Source organism: Strix uralensis, chromosome 22 (assembly GCF_047716275.1).
Source record: "Strix uralensis isolate ZFMK-TIS-50842 chromosome 22, bStrUra1, whole genome shotgun sequence".
Lineage (NCBI taxonomy): Eukaryota > Metazoa > Chordata > Aves > Strigiformes > Strigidae > Strix > Strix uralensis.
In genome coordinates, this window is record NC_133993.1 from 8,868,145 (window position 1) to 8,890,493 (window position 22,349).

A 22,349-nucleotide genomic window follows, 5' to 3' on the forward strand; every position below is an offset into this window, starting at 1 on the left:
TTCACGGTCATATCCATTCTCAATTCTCATTTTTGGGGTTTTAACTGTAAAAACTTGCTTTGTCCTGGGCAGAAGTTCAACTTGGAAAGCTTCCATGCTGGAAGCTTTACTTTCCTTCTTTTGAAGAAATTCAGAGGAAAAAATAATTTAGCTATGTCCAAGGTCAAAAGAGCATTTTCTAGTGGCAGATTCTGAGAAAGCCCTGGCCTCACTCACACTGGAGCAGCAGTTAAAGTGCGTGTGACAGCTCCTGAGAAAGCCCTTTGCAGGGCTTATTCTTTTTTAGTGTCAGCACATCTGAGGTCTTCACATCCACTGTACTTCCAGAGTCTGGGTTCAAGGATGAGGCTGGGGAGAGGCTGAAGGATTTTGTGTTTTAACTATTCCCTGTTTCCCAAGGCTGATGGAAGTTTTGGGATAGCATACTATTAAAGCAGCCCTGGGGCTGCTCTCATATACACTGGGATGAGCAGAGGATGAAGCAGGGCCCTGGATGGCTTCAGAATGCCTTGGTAAACCATAATTGAACACTTGAGGATACATAATTTAGAGATGTATTTCTTTAAAGAGGTATGTAGATATCATAATTAATGATGACATACATTGTTGAGGCAGTCATTAACCTTGAACATTAACCTCTGACTCCTGTCACACACATTATTGGGTTCAACTGATCTTAGATTTGATCCAGACAGCAGTTCCTACACGAGTTGGCACAAGAGCTAAGAATCCCTCTTGCTATGAAATCTTAAACTACATGAAGAAACTTCATGTAATTATAGGAGTAGTTCTGGGGGATTCTTAAATACACAAGTTGTGCACTAACTAAATCAATTAACTTCAGTTCAGCTTCCTAAAGCTGAAACAAGTGTGAGTCCAGCTCAAGAGCAGAGGAGATGCCCATGCTCTTTGTCTATGTCCAGCCTGAAATACAGGAACTGTGTGCAGTGAAGCTTTAACCCTGGAATAGCAGTGCATGATCCAAAGCAGAGAAGTGGGGGTGAAAGCCTCTGGAAAGCATGTGGCCACGTTATACTCGCCTGCAGTTTGTGCTATCACACCTGTACTTTAATAGAGACTAAAATAGGAAGTGAAGTTGTTTTAACTATGACATCTAGAAAGCCAGAAACAGCAAAATAAACAGGGAAAAAGTTGCAGGCTAGAGGGACTGTCAGTAAAACGGCTACAGGGTAGCTGGAGTTTAAGCAAGGGGGCAGAAGTCACGGAAAGTTCTCTGGGAAACAAACTCAGCAGGAAACAATACTGTTATAGAAGTACACACGCTGGTTACTGCTGCGCCTGTAGAGGGCTATTTCTCATTCACTGACAGCGGAGAGACATCAAGGGTTTTTAACCTTAGCTCTGCTGAATTACAATCTTTTTGGAAATATATACAAGTGCATTAGATAGCATCCAAACCAAACAAACTGCATTGTTGGCCCGTAGAAAACAGGATGATTTTGATGCTAAAGCATCAGGACTGGGCATTGGAAGACTCGGCTTCATCTCATTCTTCGGTTCCTCTCCGATTTTGAGCGCATAACCTGGGGCTTCCAAAACCAGCCAGTTCCTTATGAGGTTGTATCTGCTCCAACTGTTCACCTTTACTAGCACTCAAAATCTGACTTGATTTATGTGACTCTCAGTTCCTGATTCTGGATGTAGAGGGGAGGTGGTCTGGCTCTCAACTTCTCATTCAGTCTTGCACTGAATTTGTGTTTGCGCCAGGGTTTCTTTGGGTCTATCCCAGCAAAGAACTCTGTAGGGTTACCAGCGTGCTTAAAATTATCTATTCCTATGTTAGGTCAAGGCTAAATGCAAGTGGTTTTTTAATAAATAAGAAAAGAAGGGGGAAAGAAGGCATCAATCTAGGAAAATTTACTGAAAGCGCCAGCTGCTTTTTGGTAGCATAATTTTTAGGTGAGTTTCAAACTGCCTGTACAGAACACAACATCTGCAAGTTGGCAGTTGCTGTGAATAAAACTGCGGGTGAAACTGTGAGCATGTCTCATCCTTTGGTTACCCAGAGATGTTTATGGCTATCTGTATGACTCACTACTTAATTAGTGTTTGCATTACCAAAGCACCCAGAGGTCTCAGTCAAGCGTGGGACCCCATGGAGTTAAGAACTGTACATACACAGAGAGACAGGCGCTGCCTCGGGGAAGTCACAACATAAACAGGCTTGACAGAATAAGGACTGGAAGGAACAAAAGCTTGGAGAGGGGCTGGCTGTCACACAGCAGAGCAGTGTGGGGAATAAAACCCTCATCCTCTTGTCTCTCTGTCCAGTTATCTACAAACTAAATCATACTGCATCTCTGTATTTGCAAGAAAAACAAACAAAAAAAACCCAACGCAACAAAAAAAAGGCAAAAAAAAGACAACTGGTATTGCACGAAACTGTGCTCGAGTAAGTAAAAGCAATGCTCCTGAATCAAATGCTTAAAAAACTGTCTTACTAAGGAAAACAAGACAGAATTGACATGACTTGAGTAAACCAGTGTGAAGAATATGGTGGTGATTCGTGTTAGAATATGATGACTTTGTTAAGAGTTTACCATGTACATAAGTTAAAGGAGATTTGTCATAGTTTTATTGTTAAAAGGAGTTTGGAGGTTTTTTTCCTCAGTGACAGATACTAAGCAGGTGGAAAATTACGGGCGGGACCCCTGTCAGAAGTCCCCAGCAACACCGGATTGCGCAGGTGAAATATGATTGGAGGAATCCCTGCCAGGAGCCCCAGCAACACCAGAAAGCCCTGGAAAGTTTAGGGGGCTCTGCTGATTGGAGGAATCCCTGCCAGGAGCCCCAGCAACACCAAAAAGCCCGGGAAAGTTTGAGGGACCCTGCTGCGCATGTGAAGGAGGGACTATAAAAGAGAGTGACGTAGCACCACCCGGTGCTCGTCGGTGCAGAGTGGGAACCCCCCCCTGCCCCCCGGCGTGCCTATCTTTTTGCTTGTTCTTATTACAAATAAATTTATTAAAGATATTTTCGCCTCCGCCTCGGCATTTGTAACACCAGCATCGTTGTTCAGTGAAGCGCCCCCGATTTTCATCTTAACCAGACCAAGACTACCGAGGTATTTCATCTCAGTTGGCTCTTCCTCCGGCAGCTGAGCACCTCGAGTCCCAGGCCAGGATCACCGGCGGGGCAGCCTTATTCTTCACAGCACGCCGGCCTCTCCGCAGCTTAGAGCCCAGTCCAAAAACATTCCCTACTCTTAACTCTGAGTTACGTAGAACAGCAGGATCTCTGGAGGGAGCTGGAGCAGGTACGTGTAATTAACCACTTTATTTCAGAAATTATATCAAAGACTCAAAAGGCTTGAGAGATGTGCTTAACTTCAACACTGTTTTGTGAAGATCAGAGACTTCACTGCCCCAAGTCCTCCCACAGCACAATCAGCAAGGTCTGGTCATGGAAGCACAGAGGGAAAGGCTAAAAATCTAGGGCCATCGCTTTTAAGATAACTCCTTCCTTCTTCACTGAACTTCAGGCTGACAGATGCTATCCCAGTTTTGCGTGACATACTTAAGTTGCCGGTGTCTGGCAACATCCATATATTCCTCGTGGTAGCCGCCTCTGCACAGCGAGCTCCAGAGTGAACACACAATGCTGGCTATTTCCAAAAGGTTCAAGTGAAAGGCCGCTCTAATCACAATCCTTAATACACCAGGCACAAAGACAGGTTCAACATGAGTCCCCTGCCACACAAAGCAGCAGCTTCGCTCAACTGGAGATGCAGAATAGCATCTGACTGAAAAAAATAAAAAGGCGGCATAAACTTGAGCAGAGAACATGCTTTATTGAGAAGTAGATACAAGAATAGCACATTCTACCACATCATGGGAACAGGGTTTAGCTTCTGCACAAGAATGGCCTTCTTCCCTACTCCACAAGAGATCTACTTTGTTGGATAGTTTCATGAGTATCTGTAGTTAGTTACAATACAGGAGCAAAGGGCATGAGACAGCAAAATTCAGTAATGCCCACAAGGTATAACACCATGTACTGATGATCTTTTTTCTTTTCCTTTTTTTTAAAAGAGGCAGAGAAAGGCAGACAACCATCAGAAGAGCAGTAGAGAACTTTTCCACATTAGGATGGGTCAGTGGTTAACAGGAAACGGCTCCTACCTACCGGTACATTGCAAATGCTTCATTTCAGACTCCGTTCAATGAGGAAGCATTGGAAGGTTTAAATGAAATCGGCACTACATGATGCTGCCATCATCTACCCCAAGATTGTCCCCCGTTTTAATGACACTGGAGCCATATAGGAAACTTGTGGCACAAGGACAGTGGTTATACTTGAAAGCCATTGTATGATAGTTTCTTCCGGTGGTGCTGATGGGAGAGGGGAAGTAAAAGTTTTTTTGTTTTACAAAGACAAACAAGAATGCACTGTCAGAGAAGCAAACCATCCACACAGCTAACCGGAGCTGCCACTGATGCACAGAACGTACACTGTAGGCAATCCAACAACTGATGATATTTGCATTGTAGAGTTTCTGTGGCTGTTTGGACAAGGCTAGCAAAAATCTGTCTAAAGTTTTTCTTTCTTCAGTCTAGAGGAAAAAAATCCTCCAATACAAAGAGACCTACAATTCAAGGAAGACTGCTCTGGGAAAAATATCTGCAGTGAAATATAGTGAACAGGCTGCTTCTGTGTAAAGGAACCCACTAACTCCAAGAGATAAACCAGGAAAAACCAGTAACTTATAATCAGAGAGGTCTCTCCAACAGACGTGGTACTGTAGCAGCTCCAGGAGCACATACCTAGAGCAGCTCTGGGAAACACCTCAGACCACAATGTTCTCGCACACTGAGCCTTGACTCCTCCAGGGGAACACTAACAATCACACCACTCAGTTACAAGACACACAAGCTTCTGACTGTACAATATTAACTATGTGAAGACCTGCTATGTTATATGGAAAACACTGCTGAAAGAGGTGGCATGTTACCTTACTAAAACTATCTGATACATGGAATGGACCAGTCCATTGGACAGGACTAGTTAAAAATGCTGAAGTCAGTGTAACTGCAGCTCGTTGGAAAACCAGACTTCCCCCAAACAAGCATTATTAGACCTTGTTCAAAAGCCACAGAAGTTATCTCCATTACTTAGAACGCAAGGAACCTGAAGGAAGAAACAACCAGATTACAGGACACAACACAACCTCATCGGAATAAGAACATGAGGGTAAGACCAGTGACTGGACAGGTACAGTACCAGATATCAGAACTCCTTGGGCCAGTGCTGCTAGGAGCTTTGTTTGGGTCCTATACAGATCCAATCCTTGCAACCTCATTGAGGCCGAAACATAAAGTTCCTCAGAACTAGCGTCTGTGGTGTGCACAAAAGATCTGGGCCAGAACAGTACCAAGGGGAACTGATCTTTCGGGAGGGTACTGTACCAGCCAATCACAACAGCAACAGATACGACAGAGATCCCTAGGGTACTTCCTACTGCTGGGGTTCACTGGCTTCAGGAGTGAGAGACAGTTAAGTTCCCTTAGGAGGGGTCCATTTCAAACAGCTGGGATCCATTATCTTATTGCTGTTGGATCTTTTTGCCTCTTTGGCTATCCATTCATCAATCAGATCCTAAGGGAAAGAGCATGAAAGGGCAGGTTAAAACAAACGATCCATGATGGAGAATTCCCCATGGTACACCACCACACATCCAAGGCCACAAACCTGAAGATGACTAGCCTACTAACTGCTTAGCATGACAAAAATAACATTTCCTCCACAGTGCTTTCTAGAAGCTCTTCCGATCGCACTGATAGGCTACTTTTAGCTACCAAGGGAAGTCTCAGGGAGGAAAAAACAAAAGAGAAGCTGTCACATTTGGGGATTAATCAACCACTTGTCTTCTATCTAATGCGGGTGCAAACAGGACTCATTCAGGAGCCCATTAATTCAGTTCACTTCTGTTATCTGTTTGCCCAATATAAAGGGCAGGTGTGACGACGACCACGATGGGAATGTTGATCCATTGCTCCCCTAAAAGCCGTTTACAATGAGCAACGTTGTTCTACACATCAGAAGAGGAAGGTAAATACAGCACATTTCTACACTACTGAAGAATCAGGTTGGCTGCCCATGTCCTATTTTATCAGCTACTGCATTTGAAAATTACAGCTCTCCCCCACCAGAATGAAAAGGCTGGAAAACCCAGCACAATGCAAAGGGAATACTGATTTCAGCAAGTTCGTATGAATCTGACAGCTAAATATAAAGGAAACAAAAATGCAAAAATAGCCATCACAAATCTCACCTGTCTTTTTAGGACCAGGTGTTTTCCCTTCCAGTACTTGAGCATCTGAAGCGCCTGCAACGTGCTAACAATGTCGACAGGATTTACTGCAGTCTCCTGGCTGATTTCTGCAAACCAGTATCAGTTTATGTTAGAACAGAAACAAATTCCTCCGCAATAGCCTGTAACTGTTAGTTTTCAACGATGAGTTTTATGCAACTCCTTCTGAAGTCATATACTCAAAATGCCTTGCACATACTAAGGAGATACGTGCAGGATTACTGCTGCTGCTGGACTTGTACCTCTGAGCACCCTGGTTACCCGCAGCACTGCTGTACAACTCGCCTTATTTCACTCCAGGGGCTGCCTGACCACCAACAGCGTGAAGAGCCTCAGGCTATGGAGGCAAACCCTGCAGAGCCGCACAGAAACAGCCCAGCTCACCCCAAAACTGAAAGCCAGCCTAGACGTCACAATGATTTAGCGACACTAATTTTAGGATCCACGTTAAAAAGAGGTAATCCTCTGAAAGAAGACGTAGCCACTTCTTCAGAACTACCTCGCTATCTCTATGAAATGCTGCATACTCCTGGGTGCCATAAACATAAAAATGCTATTAAAAGAAATCTAAATAGTGTTTTTCCAAACCATTTGGAAGCCTCTCAGTGGGGCCATTTTTCTTTTTAAGATTAACATTCTAATCTACAGATGGATCAAGTTCTTTGCTGAATCTTTTTAAAAAAAAATGTATTTTTAAAAAGAAGAAGCCGGTACATACTTTGAAAACTCTGCAAGCTGGCTTATCTTTAACGGTGGCAGGACTGGAAAGGAGCCATACCCAACTACAGGAATATTCCACTAACTGCTGCACAAACACCTCTCTGAATGAGTCAAGCACGACACGCTCATATTTGAGGAAAATGAGTGCGATGCACAGGTATGTTCCTGAACCAATTCACTACAGGCTTACTTAGCTTGAAAACATACCTTTTATAGAGATCTCTTTTCCTTGGAAATTATGCAGGTAACGAAGGAGAACTTCCTTCCAGTAACTACGGTAGCTGATGAGACCTAAATCAGAGAGAGGGCGTTCCGGAGAGCCAACTTTTTCTTCTACTTTAGAAAGCAAATAGCCTGTAAAGGAAAGAAAACCTATTTATTCTTAAACTACTCCCTCCCGACTGTTACCCTCTTTAGCACGTGCAGAAATCAGCTATAATGAAAACTGCTCAACCACCACCATAGATATGTCAGATTTCTTGGGGAAATTGTCACGTTGGACAGAACATGTTTCCAGAATTTCTCTCTTTCTACTTACTGAAGTCAATGAGCATTTTGCCGTAACCTTGCCTCATATATTGAGGCATTGTCAGGATACAAGAAACATTGTAGTTGAGAAAAGAATTCTTCTCCTAAAAACAAGAACAGAGAGAGGACAGATTAACAGGTCTAGATCTGTACAAACAATGGGTATATCATAATCCCAACAGACTGAACAAGCCTGTGCAACTGATACAATACAATGGGAAAGGAGCAACAGTAGAAAAACCTGCCTAACAACAAGTAACACGATCATCCTTCAGCTACCAACCTGGCTCAGTGTTGTACTTTATGAGCCATTAAACTGGGCGTTTGGTGCACAGTTTTAAGCCTACCATGGCTGGCCATGGAGTTGTACCTGAGAAGGAGCCAGAAACACTCTCACTACCACCTCTGTCATCTACCAGGTTTACACGCAACAAGAGCAGCAGCATTACAAGCATGTGGTGCATATCGGAACGTTCAAAGTGACTCGGACACAATTATCCTCAGATCAATGCAGATTTTTCTTTACAGTATTTAGTATTTATTCAGTTTTGACTCAGGTGATTTAAGGAATAGAGTTTCCTGCACTTTATGTGGGAGAGTATTCTATAGAATTTCACTGACTGAAATATCTAAACTGGTAACTGCATTGCATGATATCACCACGTCCGGAAGGGTAATCACTTTTTCTGTATTGAAGTAAGAACAACCAGGAAATGCATTTCACTAATGTGCAGCAGAGATTAAACAAACAGACTGGCTTTTTTTTAGGTAGGCAACATACTGGAGCAAACAGTTGAGAAAACTGGCTCCTACCCTAAGCTTGGCCAGTGACTGACTTGTGGGATCTGCTTAAATTATCTGAGTTATGTCTCAGCTTCTTCACCTTTTTATTCCTTCAGTTACTTTATCAAAAAAAATCATGGTGACCAATACTTATTTTAATGTATTTTTCTTTACATTTCTTCATGTTTTATCATTACTTTTGCCTACATTTAAGACACCACCACACTTCCAGATAGCAACAGTTCATTTGAGCTGATTTGGGTTTTGCTACTAACGAGAAAAGGTGCTACAGCAAAGCACCTGCAATCCCTGCAGCAAACAGTAACAATTCATGCAGATCAGGTTTGAAACTTCATCTATTCCTAAAAGCAACAAATCCTGACACTACAAGAACTCAGAGGGGAGATTCAATACTGATAACAGGTGTCCTAAATCTTGTTCTATTGAGATAGTAATGCATATGTATGTATTTTCAACTAACCTTGGAGAAATATCCTATCAGGTGACAGCCAGTGTTGTCAGCTTCTGTCATGACATAGAAGAGGAAGGGTTCAACATCATAATACAGTGTTTTATGGTCCAAGAAAAGCTTTGCCAGCAGACACAGGTTTTGACAGTAGATCTAGAAGCAAAAGGAGAATAGGACACACCTGCTTATTACAGTGGAACATCCAAAGAGTGGACAAAAACAGGCACACATGGGAAATGACAAGAAAATTCTGATTCCTCTGAGAAATGACGTACAGTCTTTCAAACAGAGCAGCTGGGCCAGGAAATGATTCCATTTGTGATGAAACTTGATAAGCCTAGCTTCCTAAGGGTGGGGATGGATGTTTGCGATACCAATCTCTGAATGCCCGAAACATCACATCCTCAGTGAAGGGCAGCAGAAGGCTGCATCTCTGCTTGCTTGCACTGTATTGTTTTAATCCCCTGCTTCGGGGTTAGCTCTGGTAACAAGAAAAGACTCCTCCCAACTTCCTGCAGTGCAGAATTTAGCTTTTGAATTTGTTTCTTTGTTCTTTCCTCTGAAGCCTTCAAGACCGGACGCAACTAGAGGCAGGGCACAAGCATGGTGCTACTACCCAGCACTGAACCCGCAGCTGCAGATTCATGTTCCACCTTTCAATTCAGGGTTAAGGTCGCCCTCGATAACATCGGGCTGCTTCCTACTCTAACCCAAATTTGATCGAGTATTCACAGTGAACGGGAGGTGGGCAGTAGCAATCTACTGAGGCCAAGCACAGAAATCTCCCCACTAACTTTCAGAAAGGGATCTTGACACACATCTCCAAGCAGGGTATGAGACAACAGATGGAATTGCTGGAGCACAACAGGGCTGAGGAATAACCACAAAGAAAACACGGACAAAACTACTGCCAGAGCTGCAGGAATGGACAGATCAGACTCTAGTAGCTTTTCTGCAATTAGAGGGAGAAAGGGCCATTTGCATCCTGTTTCTCTACAGGAAAAGCAGTGCCCAGCACATCGGAAAGATGGACTCAACGCTCAAGACTGGCCTAATAATCACAGTTAGTTACCTTGTTCTTTTTCCCATCCACTTCAAACACCGAAATGGAGCCTTTGCGGTAGATTTCATCACCCGGTGGATGTTTCCAAACACATTTTGCCTATGACAGGGAAACAAAGTCAGGGTCACACTACTGTTTTAAGGACCGAAAAGGTTACAACTACTGGATATACCAGGAAACATGCAGTCTTCTCACCTCCTAAAGCGAGCAACTGAGCTAACAGTAATGTTTTAAAACATTTACATGCTGACATCAGATTAAAACTCAGGAAGCAGCTCTGCACTAGCCCTTACCATGTGTCTGCGCAGTATTGTCTGGCTCTTCATGTATTTGAGACAGAACTCACACATGTAGAGACGTCCCAGACGAGCATACTCCTCTGGGTAGGGAGAATGATACCAGGTATCCAGCTCATAACGGCCAAAAGCGATTGTTTTAATCATATTGCTGCCTTCTGTGATCTGGCCCTGAAGCCGCAACTTTTCCTATGAATGAAAAAAACGGATGATTATTTTTTAAAAAATTTAAAAGTAGGTAGAGAAGAAGGGGGCCCTATTTATTTCACTCAAGGAAATAATTTACTTGAAGTCTTCTAAATTCATCTCTCATTGTGACCACATCTAATAATCCCTCCCACAGACCTCTCCTCAATCAAACTCAGTCTGAGCCCTGTCCACAATCAGTATAGTTATTACTGACTGTTCCTTTCACCGGGAAATGTCTTGTGAATCAGCACTTAGCAGCACGCTAACACTAGGATCACACTCCTTCTGTCATGGAAGCAATGTAAGCTCCTTGCCACTTCACGCTTCTTTCCTAATCTGTAGGGAGAGGACACAGCCTAATGCTCTGCCTCAGATATCCCAGACTCAATTGTCACTGGTAAGCGTGAAAGTATCTTTTGGTTCATCTCTGGAGATGAAAGGTGGCTTTGGAAAGCACCTACAGAAGCCTCAAGCGATACAAGGTTTTGAACTCCATTCCACAGTCACCAACTACTGTCAAGATGGCTTTTGTCTTTTGTTATCATCACTCCTTAGCCATTCTTTCAGCAGGTGAAGTGTCCATCCTTTCACTGAAAGCAAACACCTATTAAACGGGACTGTTAGTGATTATTCCTCTTGCAGGCACTGCAGCATTCATGACTGAAAACGCGTCACTCCAGCTGTAGCTCAAGCAAACCCCCTGAACCACTTAAACAGTAGCTCTAGTGCAACATTGCTGACCTGGCTGGGCTGTAGCTGCTCTTCTTACAAACTCTGATTCTATCTGCACAAGTACAACAAACCCTCGAGAGCATTCACATTTCTAACAAAGACATTTGCTATGAGATATATGATGAGTTAGAAGTCTCACCAGGTCCTCAGATGCCCGTGCTTGTGCTCTTCGGAAAAGCTCGAGGTCATACTCACTCGTCAGGTTTTCAAGTAGTGGTTCCCTGGTATTGCCATAGGTTTGTCTGTGCTCCTAGAACAACAAAATAATAGGAGGTTTTGCTGTCATGCTGCTACTAAGCTGTTGGATCTTGCAGCTTTTTTAGCTGAGAATGTTGTAGGATGACTGGGAAAGCCCAACTCCCGCTTAGTGGTCTCATTCTAGACAGTAGGGAATGAAAGAATATAGAGTTATTGTTTTTACCATATATTTTTCTTTTTGCTCCTTGCTTAGTCCTGAGTTCCTCTTCTTCCTGAGCTCAGCTACTTTCTCTTTGTATCGCAGCTGTCGCTCTGTTGGTGCCTGAAAGAAACCAGAGGTGGAAACCTTCACTAGGCGTCATCCACTTCAAACATTTTTCTTCACCGTCCCACCCTAAAGGACCCCTGTCCTGGCGTTCATTTTATTTGGTTTGTTGCCTCTGAATCAAATCCCGTGCTAATAAGAGGGCACTGCAGGTGCAACATGGGTATGTAAACCAGGAAATTTTTCTTCCTACCACAGCTTGCCTTTCCCAATGTACCTCAGTCCCCCAAGACAGGCTGCACTCCTTATGCGCTGCTTAATCATGGGGAAAAGCTCAGAGCTGACTCATTAAGTTATCTTGACTCAAGTCCAAGACTCGTGAGCTGAAAAATGTAATTCCCCTGGTTTTATTCTTTTCTATTTAGTCAGAGTAAAATTATAGTTTACAGTTGTGCAGGAATTCTCTCGTCCTACACATCAAAGCACACAGAAAAGATCATCCTGAGAACAGCTCCAGCCTCCTTTATAGTATTACTGGCCAGTGCCACCTCTCTGCTCTCACTAGCTGCTCCAGTCTCTCATTTAAGAGATACAATGAACTGCCCTTGCTGAAACAGACTGGAGAGGACAAACGGGCAGTGTCAGGACTCTGCACAGTAGCTTATCTGGGAAGTGAAGGAGGGAGATCCAAGTCAAAATCATTGTCGCCAGAAACCACAAGGTGAGGTTTTTCCGCTTTTAACTGAGCAGCCCCTCCACTGCATCCAGATCACCCACCTGGTGCCTGGTGGCGTGCCGGTTGTTGTCATCCTGCCGATGGGCCAGCATCCTCTCCTCAATCTGCTTATCCCGGCTCTGCGCTCGCACCTGGAAGCCAAAACTCATCCATCAATGCTGCAGCAAACTACTACCAAAACCTTCATCTTTTCCTTTTCTCATTTAGGTGAATTTTCTGCACTGTCATTCACAGAGGATTTGACACACAAATGCTGTCTTACAGCTGAAGACATCAGCTGTAACATGTTAACCCTATTTTCTGTTCACAAATGACAGACTGTGGCATTTTGTTCCAAAAAAAAGTAAGGAGGTTAAAACAGAAGACTCATTTACCTTGCACTCATCCGCTGAGAGGTTATGATATAGTGGGCATCCTGATATGGAGAAGTGTCGCTCATGTTTTCCCGTTAGGTGTCCTGCAAAGGATCAGAAGAAAACCCCAACTTTCAACATGTGATCACAAAGACGTTTAAAAAGTATCCCAGATGGGCAGATCCCTCACTTGAGCTTCTCAAGGAGCATGCTCTGTTTATTACCAGTGTGATAGAAGGAGCACACTCCACGGTTCATGGCACAAGCTCTAAGAAGGAAAATCTTCTTCACGCTAACTCAAAAGCTGCACTCCATGCAAGCAGCCAGGTATCCTAGAAGTCTGCAATAATTTGTTTCTGAAAACCTGCTTCTGGCAGAGATCAGTACCCTACCTGCAAGACTCTGCGTTTTCCTCCCACACCTGTGCTCAAACTCCTACCTTGTTCTTTCCCCAATCATCCCCCTAACACTCCTAGCCAGAAAACACCTCCAGGAAAAATATACCTGCAGATATGCTGCATATCCCTTCTCTACACCCACTTCTCAGTAATACTTCTGATCCTAATTAAGTGCATATTGTTAAGGATGTATAACTTGACTGAGTGGGACTTTGAATATCACAGCAGGAAGGCAAAAACCAAGATTAATCCTGGAGTTGAAATTACCTAAAGAGTTACAACCAGGAGTGGGACATTTCATGTTGAAATTGTAGCTTTCATGGAAGCGGCGGCGCTTAGGGCGGTGAGACAGGTCACTTCCAGAATCCTTCATGGACATGTCCTTGGCAATGCTCTCATCATGGGATACATTTGGACTGGAGATATCAATATCAGACTCTGAGGAAGGGGCATTCCCGGTGGGGGTACGAGGTGGAGACTCATCGTGATCCGCTGCATTTTTAGTGTCTGAATAAGGATCAAGATGTTACAAATTTGCCTGAAAGAAAGCTTTCAAAAAAATACGTAAAGAAACTCCAGACAGCTGTCTCAAACCCTCTATCCTCAGGATATTATACTGTGCCCTCAGAGAATGGAGTCACACACTCTTTCCAACAGCATTCTGCAAGCTTTCAAGGCCTCACTGCACCCTACGTACCTCTGTCAGAGAAGTCAACCACTTGCTCAGTCTCTGAACCAGACGAGCGCGTCTGCCGGAGCGGGTATTTCTTTGGGGTCACAGGAGTCGGCTGCTGCTGGCTGCGGGTTACCCTCCTCGTAGAATAGACGGGCTCTTCTGCTCCAAACGATGGTGGATTACGAACTGGGCTGGAATCTAATTCCATAGAAACACCATAATTACACCCACAGTAACCACTGTAAGTCAGAGACCGGCCTCGCACGTGCCCTGGAGTCTGTAATAGCAACATCTGGTAGCTGGGTATTGACACAGGGTTCTGTCCTACCGCTCGCCGCTGCACATCATCACAAAGATATGCTGCTCTTCTGAGCTTAAATCTTTTGACACTTTTACCAACACTGAGGAATCAGGAATTAGATCAGCTTTCTCTGGACTTAATTACTTAATGAACTAGTAATTACAAACCAGTTCCCATTTGGAAAGCTAAAGAACCGTTAGTTTAGATAAGAACTATGAGTGTTTAGATAGCCCTTGGGAACAGCAAGATTGCTTCTGGTGTGGAGCTGTATTTGGGACCCTGTGCGTGGTTTTGTGATCCTGTACTGCTCATAAAACAATTATTTTTCATGCCAGGAATATCACAGGCATCCCATACACATTCAAACCACCTTTCCGCTTGTTTTTAAGACCTAATGACCAGATGATCATGCACATATATTCCCTACCTGCAATAAAATTTGTCACAAACCAGATTCTTTATTCAAGCATATACATGGAGCAATGAAAAGAAGTTGTTATCTGCTGTCATTTCCTCCCCTTGATGCCAGATGGCAGCTTATTAACTAACAGCCAAGAAATGACTATACTAACACTCAAAATGAGGAGGTGGACACATTCAATGTTTCCTCTTACAATCTGGATGCCAAATTAGAGCAAACAAAATAACTGGCAATATGTTGATTACATTCATTGCAGAGTAGGGTCAGCGTCAGCAAGTCATGAAAATACATCTTCCCCTGCAGTACAGAAAACCCCAAATAAACAAACCAAGCAAACAAAAACAGCTTTCACCCCTAAACAGCATCTCTCTAACTTGGCTCCAGTGCCAATACAACTGACTACATAGAAAGCAAATTTTTAGAGTTCTCAGAAAAATCAAACAAAGCTGGCATCAGTATCAGTGTTTGATTTTTACTTCCTTTAACGAGTAGACAGCTTTTTGAACAGGGGATACTCAAGGTTTGACTTCCACCACCAGTGTAATCTTCAGATTATATTACCTCACTTGTGCAATATGCACTTATAAAGACTGCTTTTTGCTGTGGTACATTAACAGCCAATGAAAAACTTAGCCAATTTAGGTATAAACGGCACACATTTAAGTTCTAAAGGCCAGGAATATGGAGTACATTGAGACTATTGTTGCTTAAGAGGCTGCTGCTTTTCTTTTCCTTGTTAAAGAAAATAAAGCATTTACCTTGAGAGCTTTGACTGAGTCTGGCTGAGGAACGGGTCACACGGGCGGATCGTCTCGATGTGCCATCGCTTTCAGAGCTGTCTGTATGCTCAGGATCAGTAGAGAAATCAGAGTCTTCTGTTCCATCTGAGCTACTGCCCGCATTCCTCTGCAACACCACAGACCCAGACATTAGCACAGGAGCACTTAAACTTGCATATTGTATTTATGCCATAGAAAAAGAGAGAAAATACTTGGTGTAGGCAGATAAATTCAAGCTGACACAATGACATATGCAAACTAATAAGTGTCAAGTGTATTACTCTGGAGAAAATATTTTAGTTTAATAAACATGCAGTGTCAGAGTGCCTTCAATAATAAAGAGTTACTGCAAACTGATCCACTAAGGAATATCCCAGTCGCACCCGGTTTTATTTAAAGCAAAAGGTAAATGAAGTCTCAAGGCTAGACGGAATATGCTCTGAGGTTCACCCAGCCAAGCCAGCAGCCCTGCCGCACCATCTGCCTGCCCAAAACAGCAGAGGCAGCCCAGCAGAGCACAAGGCACCAGGGGAGCAGGTGGTGGAGAAAACAGATGGACTCTGGCAACGGCCAACTTGACTCTTCACCACCCAGCAACTGAGGGCAGCGTCAGGACTCCCCGGTGGAAGCAATGCAGAGAAAATGAAGGCACTCAGGGAAGTGGCTGGGCCAAAAGGGGCTGCTAATGCAGGTGTATTCACCTCATCTTGGCCCACCACAGCGGCCGCCCGCACCACGCAGCGGCCTGGGCGGCTCTCTGAGGGAAGCAGGTCTCAGGAGTTGGCAGGCAGCCATCAGGCCTCCGAGAATCCCTGCCCTGCCCGGTAGCCCTGATTTTTTCCGGTGGTGGGGTGTGAGGGTGTCAATAGGTCATGGTCAGGGCGGCCAGAGGTACCCCCGAGCGACCGCCGGCCCTGAGGAGATGGCGACGAGGCCGAGGCAGCCGCCGCCACCCGCCTGAGGGGAAGGGCGGAGGCGGCTGCCGAGGCCCCGCGCAGACAGTGGCGCGAGCGCGGCCCCCGCGCCGCTTTGTTTTGCACCCGACGGAGACTCGCCGGCCGCAGCCAATCACAGAGCGCGTGGGAGGGGCCGAAAGGGGGAGCCCGCCAATGTCCGCTTGGATAGCACAAGGGCGGGGCCACCGGGCGTGACTGACGGCAACCGCCAGCCTATCAGTGCAAGCCTCGCTCCCAGAGAAACATCAACCCGGGGGGAGCAGAGCGGGATGGGGGAAGGGAGAGAGGGAGAAACAAGGCACGCGCGGGGAGGTGACCGTTGGGGGCGTAGATGGGCAGCCGCATACGCCAATCAGCGACAAGCCCGGCAAGACAGTCCGACCAATACGGGACCAGCTTCCCAACTGCTTGCCCAATCGGAAAAGCCAAGAGGCGGACCGCGCTGCAGGCGCGGGGGAGGGGAAGCGGTAACCGTTGGGGGCGATGAGTGACGAGGAAGATGGCCAATCAGCGCCCAGCGTGCCCGTGCGGGAGCCACTCAGAGAGCGAGCGGGGCGGGCGCTGGGGGCTGAAGGCCGCTATTTTCCCCCCAGTTTTGTGCCCGTGAGAGGTAGCGGAGGGGGTAGGGAAGGGAGAAAAGCTGCGGCCCGAGCTCGCCGGTTCCCCCGCCGGGCGCCTCCCCACTTCCCCGGCCGCGCTCACCTTCCTGCGCGGCATCCTCGGCGGGGGCGGGGGCAGCGAGGTTGGCTGGTCCCCGGCGCCCCCGGCCCGCGAAGCGGCGGTCGCCGCCGTGTTAGCGCTGGCGGGCTCCGTGGTGACAGCCGTGTCTCCCGTCCTGCGGCACGTCTGCTCCGGCGGCGCCAGTCCGCTCCCGCCGCCGCCAGTCCCTGTTCCCTGCTCGGTCCCCTCACGCTTCCGCCGGGACACGGTCCACACCCCCCCGTCACGTGACCCCGAGCCAGCCTCACGCCAGCGGGGGCTGCCATCTTGGATTCGGACAGGTATCCCGGCGGCGCCGCCGACAGTGAAGCTACCAGCGGCCATCTTGGGTTCGGGCGAAGGGGCTCTTGGCGGGGGCTGGGGCGGCAGCCATCTTGGGTCCGGGTATGAAGTCAGTGGGCTCCCGGCGACGCCCGGGGACCGGAGCGGGTGTTTTCCCCGGGGAGCCATGTTGGGTTCGGGCAGGCAGAGCCCTCCCGCTGGGGCCATCTTGGGGCCGGGCAGAGGCGCGCCGCCGGCTCCATGGAGTGATTGGGTAGAGGAAGGCGGTGAGTCCCCGTTGCTCTTGAGGCGGAGGCGGGGAGCGCCGCGCCTCCGTCTCCCGGCCCCCCTCCTGCTGAGGGGGGGTGCCGCCGCCTGCCCTCTGTGCGGCCTGCTGGAGGGAGAGGCCTTTCCCGGGCCCTGGCTCCGCGCTGGGCCGGCCCGGGGCGGGCCGTCGCAGAGGCCTAAGGGGCCTGGGCGGGCCTCGCAGGGCTGTGCTGCTTTGGGCTCTCATTCGGAAAGGCTGTTGTCGTTAATTAATCTTTCCGCTCACAAAATACCGTCGGGAGGGGAGGGGCGTGTTGGTGGAGCTTTGCCTCTGTAGCTGGTCGTGTTTCTGCCCTGAGCTGATGAGGCACTTTGTTGTGAGGCGGCTCTCGCTAACTGGGGCCTCTGGCTGGCCTGGAGCAGAGAGGCAGCAAGTTCATCCCTGTGGGGCTCGCTGCACTGGCCGAGCACTCTGTGGGAGCTGTTTCCCTGGTTGTGATTAGGCTAATAGTTGGTTAAGCATAATATATCAATAATGTTAATGTGATAACACTGTCTATGAGCAACAGTATAGTGCTTTATGTAAAAACCTGAGGGAAAATAGGAGTATTTAGTCAAACACATGATTTCTTTCCAACCGTGGTTATCTTTAGGGATTATGAAATTCTCAGGGCCTAATCCTATAATCCTCATGAGTGCATGTCATCCTTAGTCATGCAAGTAATACCATTTTTCTCATTCCAAATTGTTATTGCTCCTAGGTGTATCCACTCTCCTGTGAAATGTTGAAAAGCAAACCTGAAGAAGTCAAGATGAAATACCTCTGCTTTTGCCCAAGCAGAGAGGAATGGGAAGCAGTATGTGTGGTATGTGAAGGGGGAGTGTATGTACTGGTTGCAAATAAGCATACATACAACCTAAAAATTTTTACACATTAAGCTCAGGAATACTGTGGGTGTGTGAAAAACTCGCTAGTAAGTGGTTTTTTTTCAGTGAACTAAATTGTAAACCTACTGAAAGGTGGCTGCAGGAGAAAACACTACGGCACAAATGCATGAGTTCTTATTTTATAAGAAAAATAAAAGACTGCCTGGGATTTAATAGAATTTCAAATTGCAGTTGAGCCAAAATCTAGTGCCAGGCTAATAAGCATTATGTTCTCAAAGTTATTAGATTGACTTGAAATGATTAATTTGAGATAAATTTGGGATGAACTAAAGCATTGCTTCAAAGGGCAAGAGGAATGGGAACAAAGAAAATTAGTGCACTATTCCTTAATGGAAAGAAAAGGGAGGAGTTAGTCTGAACACTTCATAGTTGCTCGTCTCTTGTGTATCGTCTATGAGACAAAGCTCAGGCCCCACAAGAGTGAACGTGTCTAATGTTGCCAACTGATGAAGGACTCTAATGGAAATGTGGGACAGGAGCAATAAAAAAGATTTCAGAGAACTTGTAGATTGCAACTTCTTCATCATTTATCTCTTCTTGCATTAAATGGAATCTGCCTGTGGTAGAAAAATTACAGTTAGCTTAAAGATTGTTTCTAACAAAACATATTTGGACCTTGCAAATACGCAAATTCAATTGCAGATTTGATTGAATGAAAAACACTAAAGAATACGATGACCATGTGAAAAGTTGCACGCTGCCACATCCCATTGAAATAGTTGCCTGTTGATGATAGCTAAAGGATTCCTCTTTCAAAAACTCTGGATTATATGCGAGCTATAGTGCTTAATTGTATCAGATAAGTAAAATATCAGTTAGAGCTTCTAGGTGTTACTGAAGGTTATGTCTGAAATAAGTTGTTTATGTTAATGCATATTAGCAGGACTTATCACCACCAACAGGATGATACTGGAAAAACAAAGCAAACAGAAGTGGGTGGTGTTTAATAACTTTCCTAGAGGTGGCAGTACTTGAACAGAAGCCAGGAATCCAGTTCCCTGTGCTGTCTTACTGTCTCCTGATAATTACAACGGTAACACAAATTGTAAGTCCTCTGTGCAGTTTGATGTAACTCTAGAGTAGCCACTGTCTGTAGAGGAAGGGGGCAATGAGAAGGGAAGATGGCCTCATATTTGCTAAACTGTCTTGTGCTCTCAAAAGAGCGTGCAGCAGAGCTTGCAGGAACTTTTCTCTATGTGTGTAACTACCAGTAGAACAGACTGCAAGGAGTTAACTTAGTAGTACTACACTTCAGTTCAAAATCCAACCCAAACTTGGGAGGCTTATGGCAGAAATAAAAATGTTTTTTCATTAATTTGTATGTCAAGGATGTGTCCAGGCCTTGGCCATGTGCCAGGGGTCGGTACTGAAGAAACTCCAGCCCTGACATTTGTCAGAGCTGGAACTGCAGGGTCTGTTCTAGGGGAAAAACACGAAGGGACATGGAAGTTGAGGGGCTGCGTGTGGCGGCAGGTGCCTTCCCTGTTGGCATCACCACTAGATGTCGGTGCAGGAAACCGCTGCTTGGCCCTGAGCACGCTACCGAAACGAGGAATCGGCTTGGGAAGAGCCAGCGATTTCTTCAGGGTGCAGATCTGGTGTAGCTTCTGCTTACAAGGATCTCCACTGGGGTTAAGCTCATTTTGGTAAGGTTCTTAAGCCAGACTTGCAGTCTCGACTCTGTCAGCATTTTCCCAGTAGGAAATAGGGAATTTCCTGATGCTACACCGGAAGAAAGTTTAGCAAGTGCTTGATGACTTCAAATTTCATGGTAAATCACACAGAAGTGACTTTTGTTTTTTTAAATCCTTGGTTATTGAATATGTGTAGGTGCCAGATTGCCACTGATGTCAGCAGAGTTAACTGCCTGAAATACCTTGGCCCTGAAGATCTTGCTGAATCTTTTGAAATCTCTCAAGGCCCTTACTTCACTAAAACTCTTTGGAACTTAGGTTTAGGTACATCCACTGTTGTATTTAAAAAAAAAAATTATCTCTTGCTGAATCTTAGAGGATATAGGCAATGAAAAGGGAATTTTCACCTAAACCAACCTCCGTAAGGAGGTACAAGCATCAATAGATAGAAATTAGGTTTACAGCTCTGATCTCCTGCCTTGATTCCCACTTGCTCTGGAGACGTGGCATTGAGCGAGCTGCCTGTGGGACCTTAATATAGCCATCACTTATATTAGTGATAATATAAAGTAGGCTTGCTTATGTAGGGATTGTTACGAAGCAGAATAAATGCTTTTAAAGTACTTAAGGTTTTTTCAGTTGCTAAGTGCTTTATAAATGTTATTCACTTTAATTGTGCTTTATGTGTTACTTGCTATGATGCATTCCTGCAGGGCTACTTTACCTGCTTAAATGTGTTTTAAAGCAAATGAGAGAAATGTTATATAATGAAAATACACCATAAAAATATCTGAAGTGCTATACTTGAATAAATCTTACTTGTTTTTAGGTATCATCTCAGTCCAGCTCTGGGGGCTAGACTTACAGAAAGACTAGGATAATGGTAAAGTGCTGCAAATATCCCGAGCACTGTTACGTAGATATGAAGATCCAGGACCCCAGCTGCTTATCCTTTCACATCTTCAGAAGGTGAGTAGAGGTGGCTTCCCTCTGGTTTGGGTTCCAGCTTAATATTTTTAAATGTTTGGATTTTAGGTGTGGTAGGCCTAGACGGTAGAGCAACATCAGAGAACCTCTTGACCCAAGCATGTAAAGCTTGAATTCCTGGTCCAATTTGATGTGTCTTAAAGACCCATATGGGAGTGGGTCACTGTCTCACGAGGGCACTTTTACTATAGAATAACTGAGGGTTAGCTGCTGTTTGCTGGTTGTATTTTTGGACAGGGACTGAGCAACCTGATCTGTGTTGGCCTGGCTCTGAGCGGGGGTTGGAGCTGAAATTATTCTGTCAGTAGTCGAGAAGCTTGAAGTTGGTTCTTGACAAAGTGTAGTCAGTGATGTGCAAACAGGTTAAATGCAGATATGTGTATACAAATGGTAGAAGGTGCAGAATTTAATGTAGAAAATCTGTGGAACCTGGACTAGCTATAAGCTTGGCCCTATGTATTTTTAAGACTTTACTTCTGTTTACAGCTGAAGAGACCAGCTCCTCAATGGGCCTTGGTACACTCCAGAAGCAAACCCAACAGCAACAAATATGTTTCATTCAGACAATTGTAGCACTGAAGCTAGCTTGTGGGATTTATTTGCAGGTTGGCGTAGTATTTTCTACTTTTGCATTAAAAAATCATCAGCTGTTGCACATCAGGACTCCAGTTTTTAGAGGATGTGTTTGCAGACAGTTCAGCAAATGGCTGGGGAGGGGGTGTGTTTATTTTTTTAAAGCCTGAAGCTGGTTTAGATTTGAATGGATACTGACCTGTAGTATAAATAGTCACAGAAACCCCTGTATGGAGAAGTGTGGCCGTGTACCATGCATTGAGCTGAAGGTCTTGCAGAACACAACTAGCTATAGAGGGACAGGGGTGTTTCAGTAAACTTGAACAGAATCCATGCACTTGCTCTTTTCCTGGGGCTCTGGCATGCAGACATCTGAGTGGAGCCTGTGTTTTCTGGCATCAGGAGCAAGGTCAATCCAGTTTGGCCTACATCTTTTTTTTTTTTTTAATTATTATTGTAATGGAAAAAAGATCCAGTCTGAGTTTTGCTGAAAGCCGTTGTTTTTCACTTAGTTACAGCTGAATATAGCCACACTTCCTGGTTCCCTCCCTCCCTCCCCTGGGTCTCATAGTATAATCTAATTATTAAATAGCTGCAATAAAAGTACATTTTGCCCTGGCAGGACTAAAGCCTATTGATAGGCCAGATATTTTTATGCCATCCTCGTCCTGTTCCTGCCAAAATGGGTTATTTTTTGGGCTCTCTTGTCTGCTTTTGGAGTTGTGATCTGCTCCTTTAATACATTCCTTCCAGTCTAGGCAGTGC

General features: G+C 45.3%; 2 protein-coding genes across 5 annotated transcripts in view; one reads left to right on the plus strand and one right to left on the minus strand.

Annotated features, from left to right (window-relative positions):
- Positions 1–3,791: 3,791 nt before the first annotated feature.
- On the minus strand, positions 3,792–17,118 carry KAT7 (lysine acetyltransferase 7). The gene is made up of 15 exons (XM_074892346.1): positions 16,897–17,118; positions 15,218–15,365; positions 13,759–13,935; positions 13,329–13,568; positions 12,685–12,767; positions 12,352–12,441; positions 11,533–11,631; positions 11,251–11,361; positions 10,188–10,379; positions 9,904–9,993; positions 8,844–8,984; positions 7,590–7,683; positions 7,259–7,405; positions 6,293–6,399; positions 3,792–5,616 (listed from the first exon to the last, which is right to left on the minus strand). The coding sequence occupies exons 1-15, from the start codon at positions 16,909–16,911 to the stop codon at positions 5,515–5,517; spliced, it is 1,836 nt and encodes a 611-aa protein (XP_074748447.1). The 5' UTR covers positions 16,912–17,118; the 3' UTR covers positions 3,792–5,514.
- Positions 17,088–22,349, plus strand: part of FAM117A (family with sequence similarity 117 member A) — a 34,515-nt gene continuing 29,253 nt past the window's right edge. For 3 of the 4 annotated variants that reach the window (XM_074892362.1, XM_074892363.1, XM_074892361.1), the window contains exons 1-3: positions 17,088–17,195; positions 18,204–18,308; positions 20,854–20,993. The gene's annotated coding sequence lies outside the window, so the exon portion shown is untranslated. Of the gene's footprint in view, positions 17,196–18,203; positions 18,309–20,853; positions 20,994–21,497; positions 21,617–22,349 lie in introns of all 4 variants that reach the window. The other variant, XM_074892360.1, reaches the window with a different exon arrangement.

Excerpts from the sequence above, each read along its gene's own strand:
- KAT7 (XM_074892346.1), bottom strand. Across the intron at positions 10,380-11,250 it reads CACGGGCATCTGAGGACCTG|GAAAAGTTGCGGCTTCAGGG; the intron begins GTGAGACTTCTA and ends TTTCATTCATAG. Across the intron at positions 6,400-7,258 it reads AAAAGAGATCTCTATAAAAG|AAATCAGCCAGGAGACTGCA; the intron begins GTATGTTTTCAA and ends ACTGGTTTGCAG.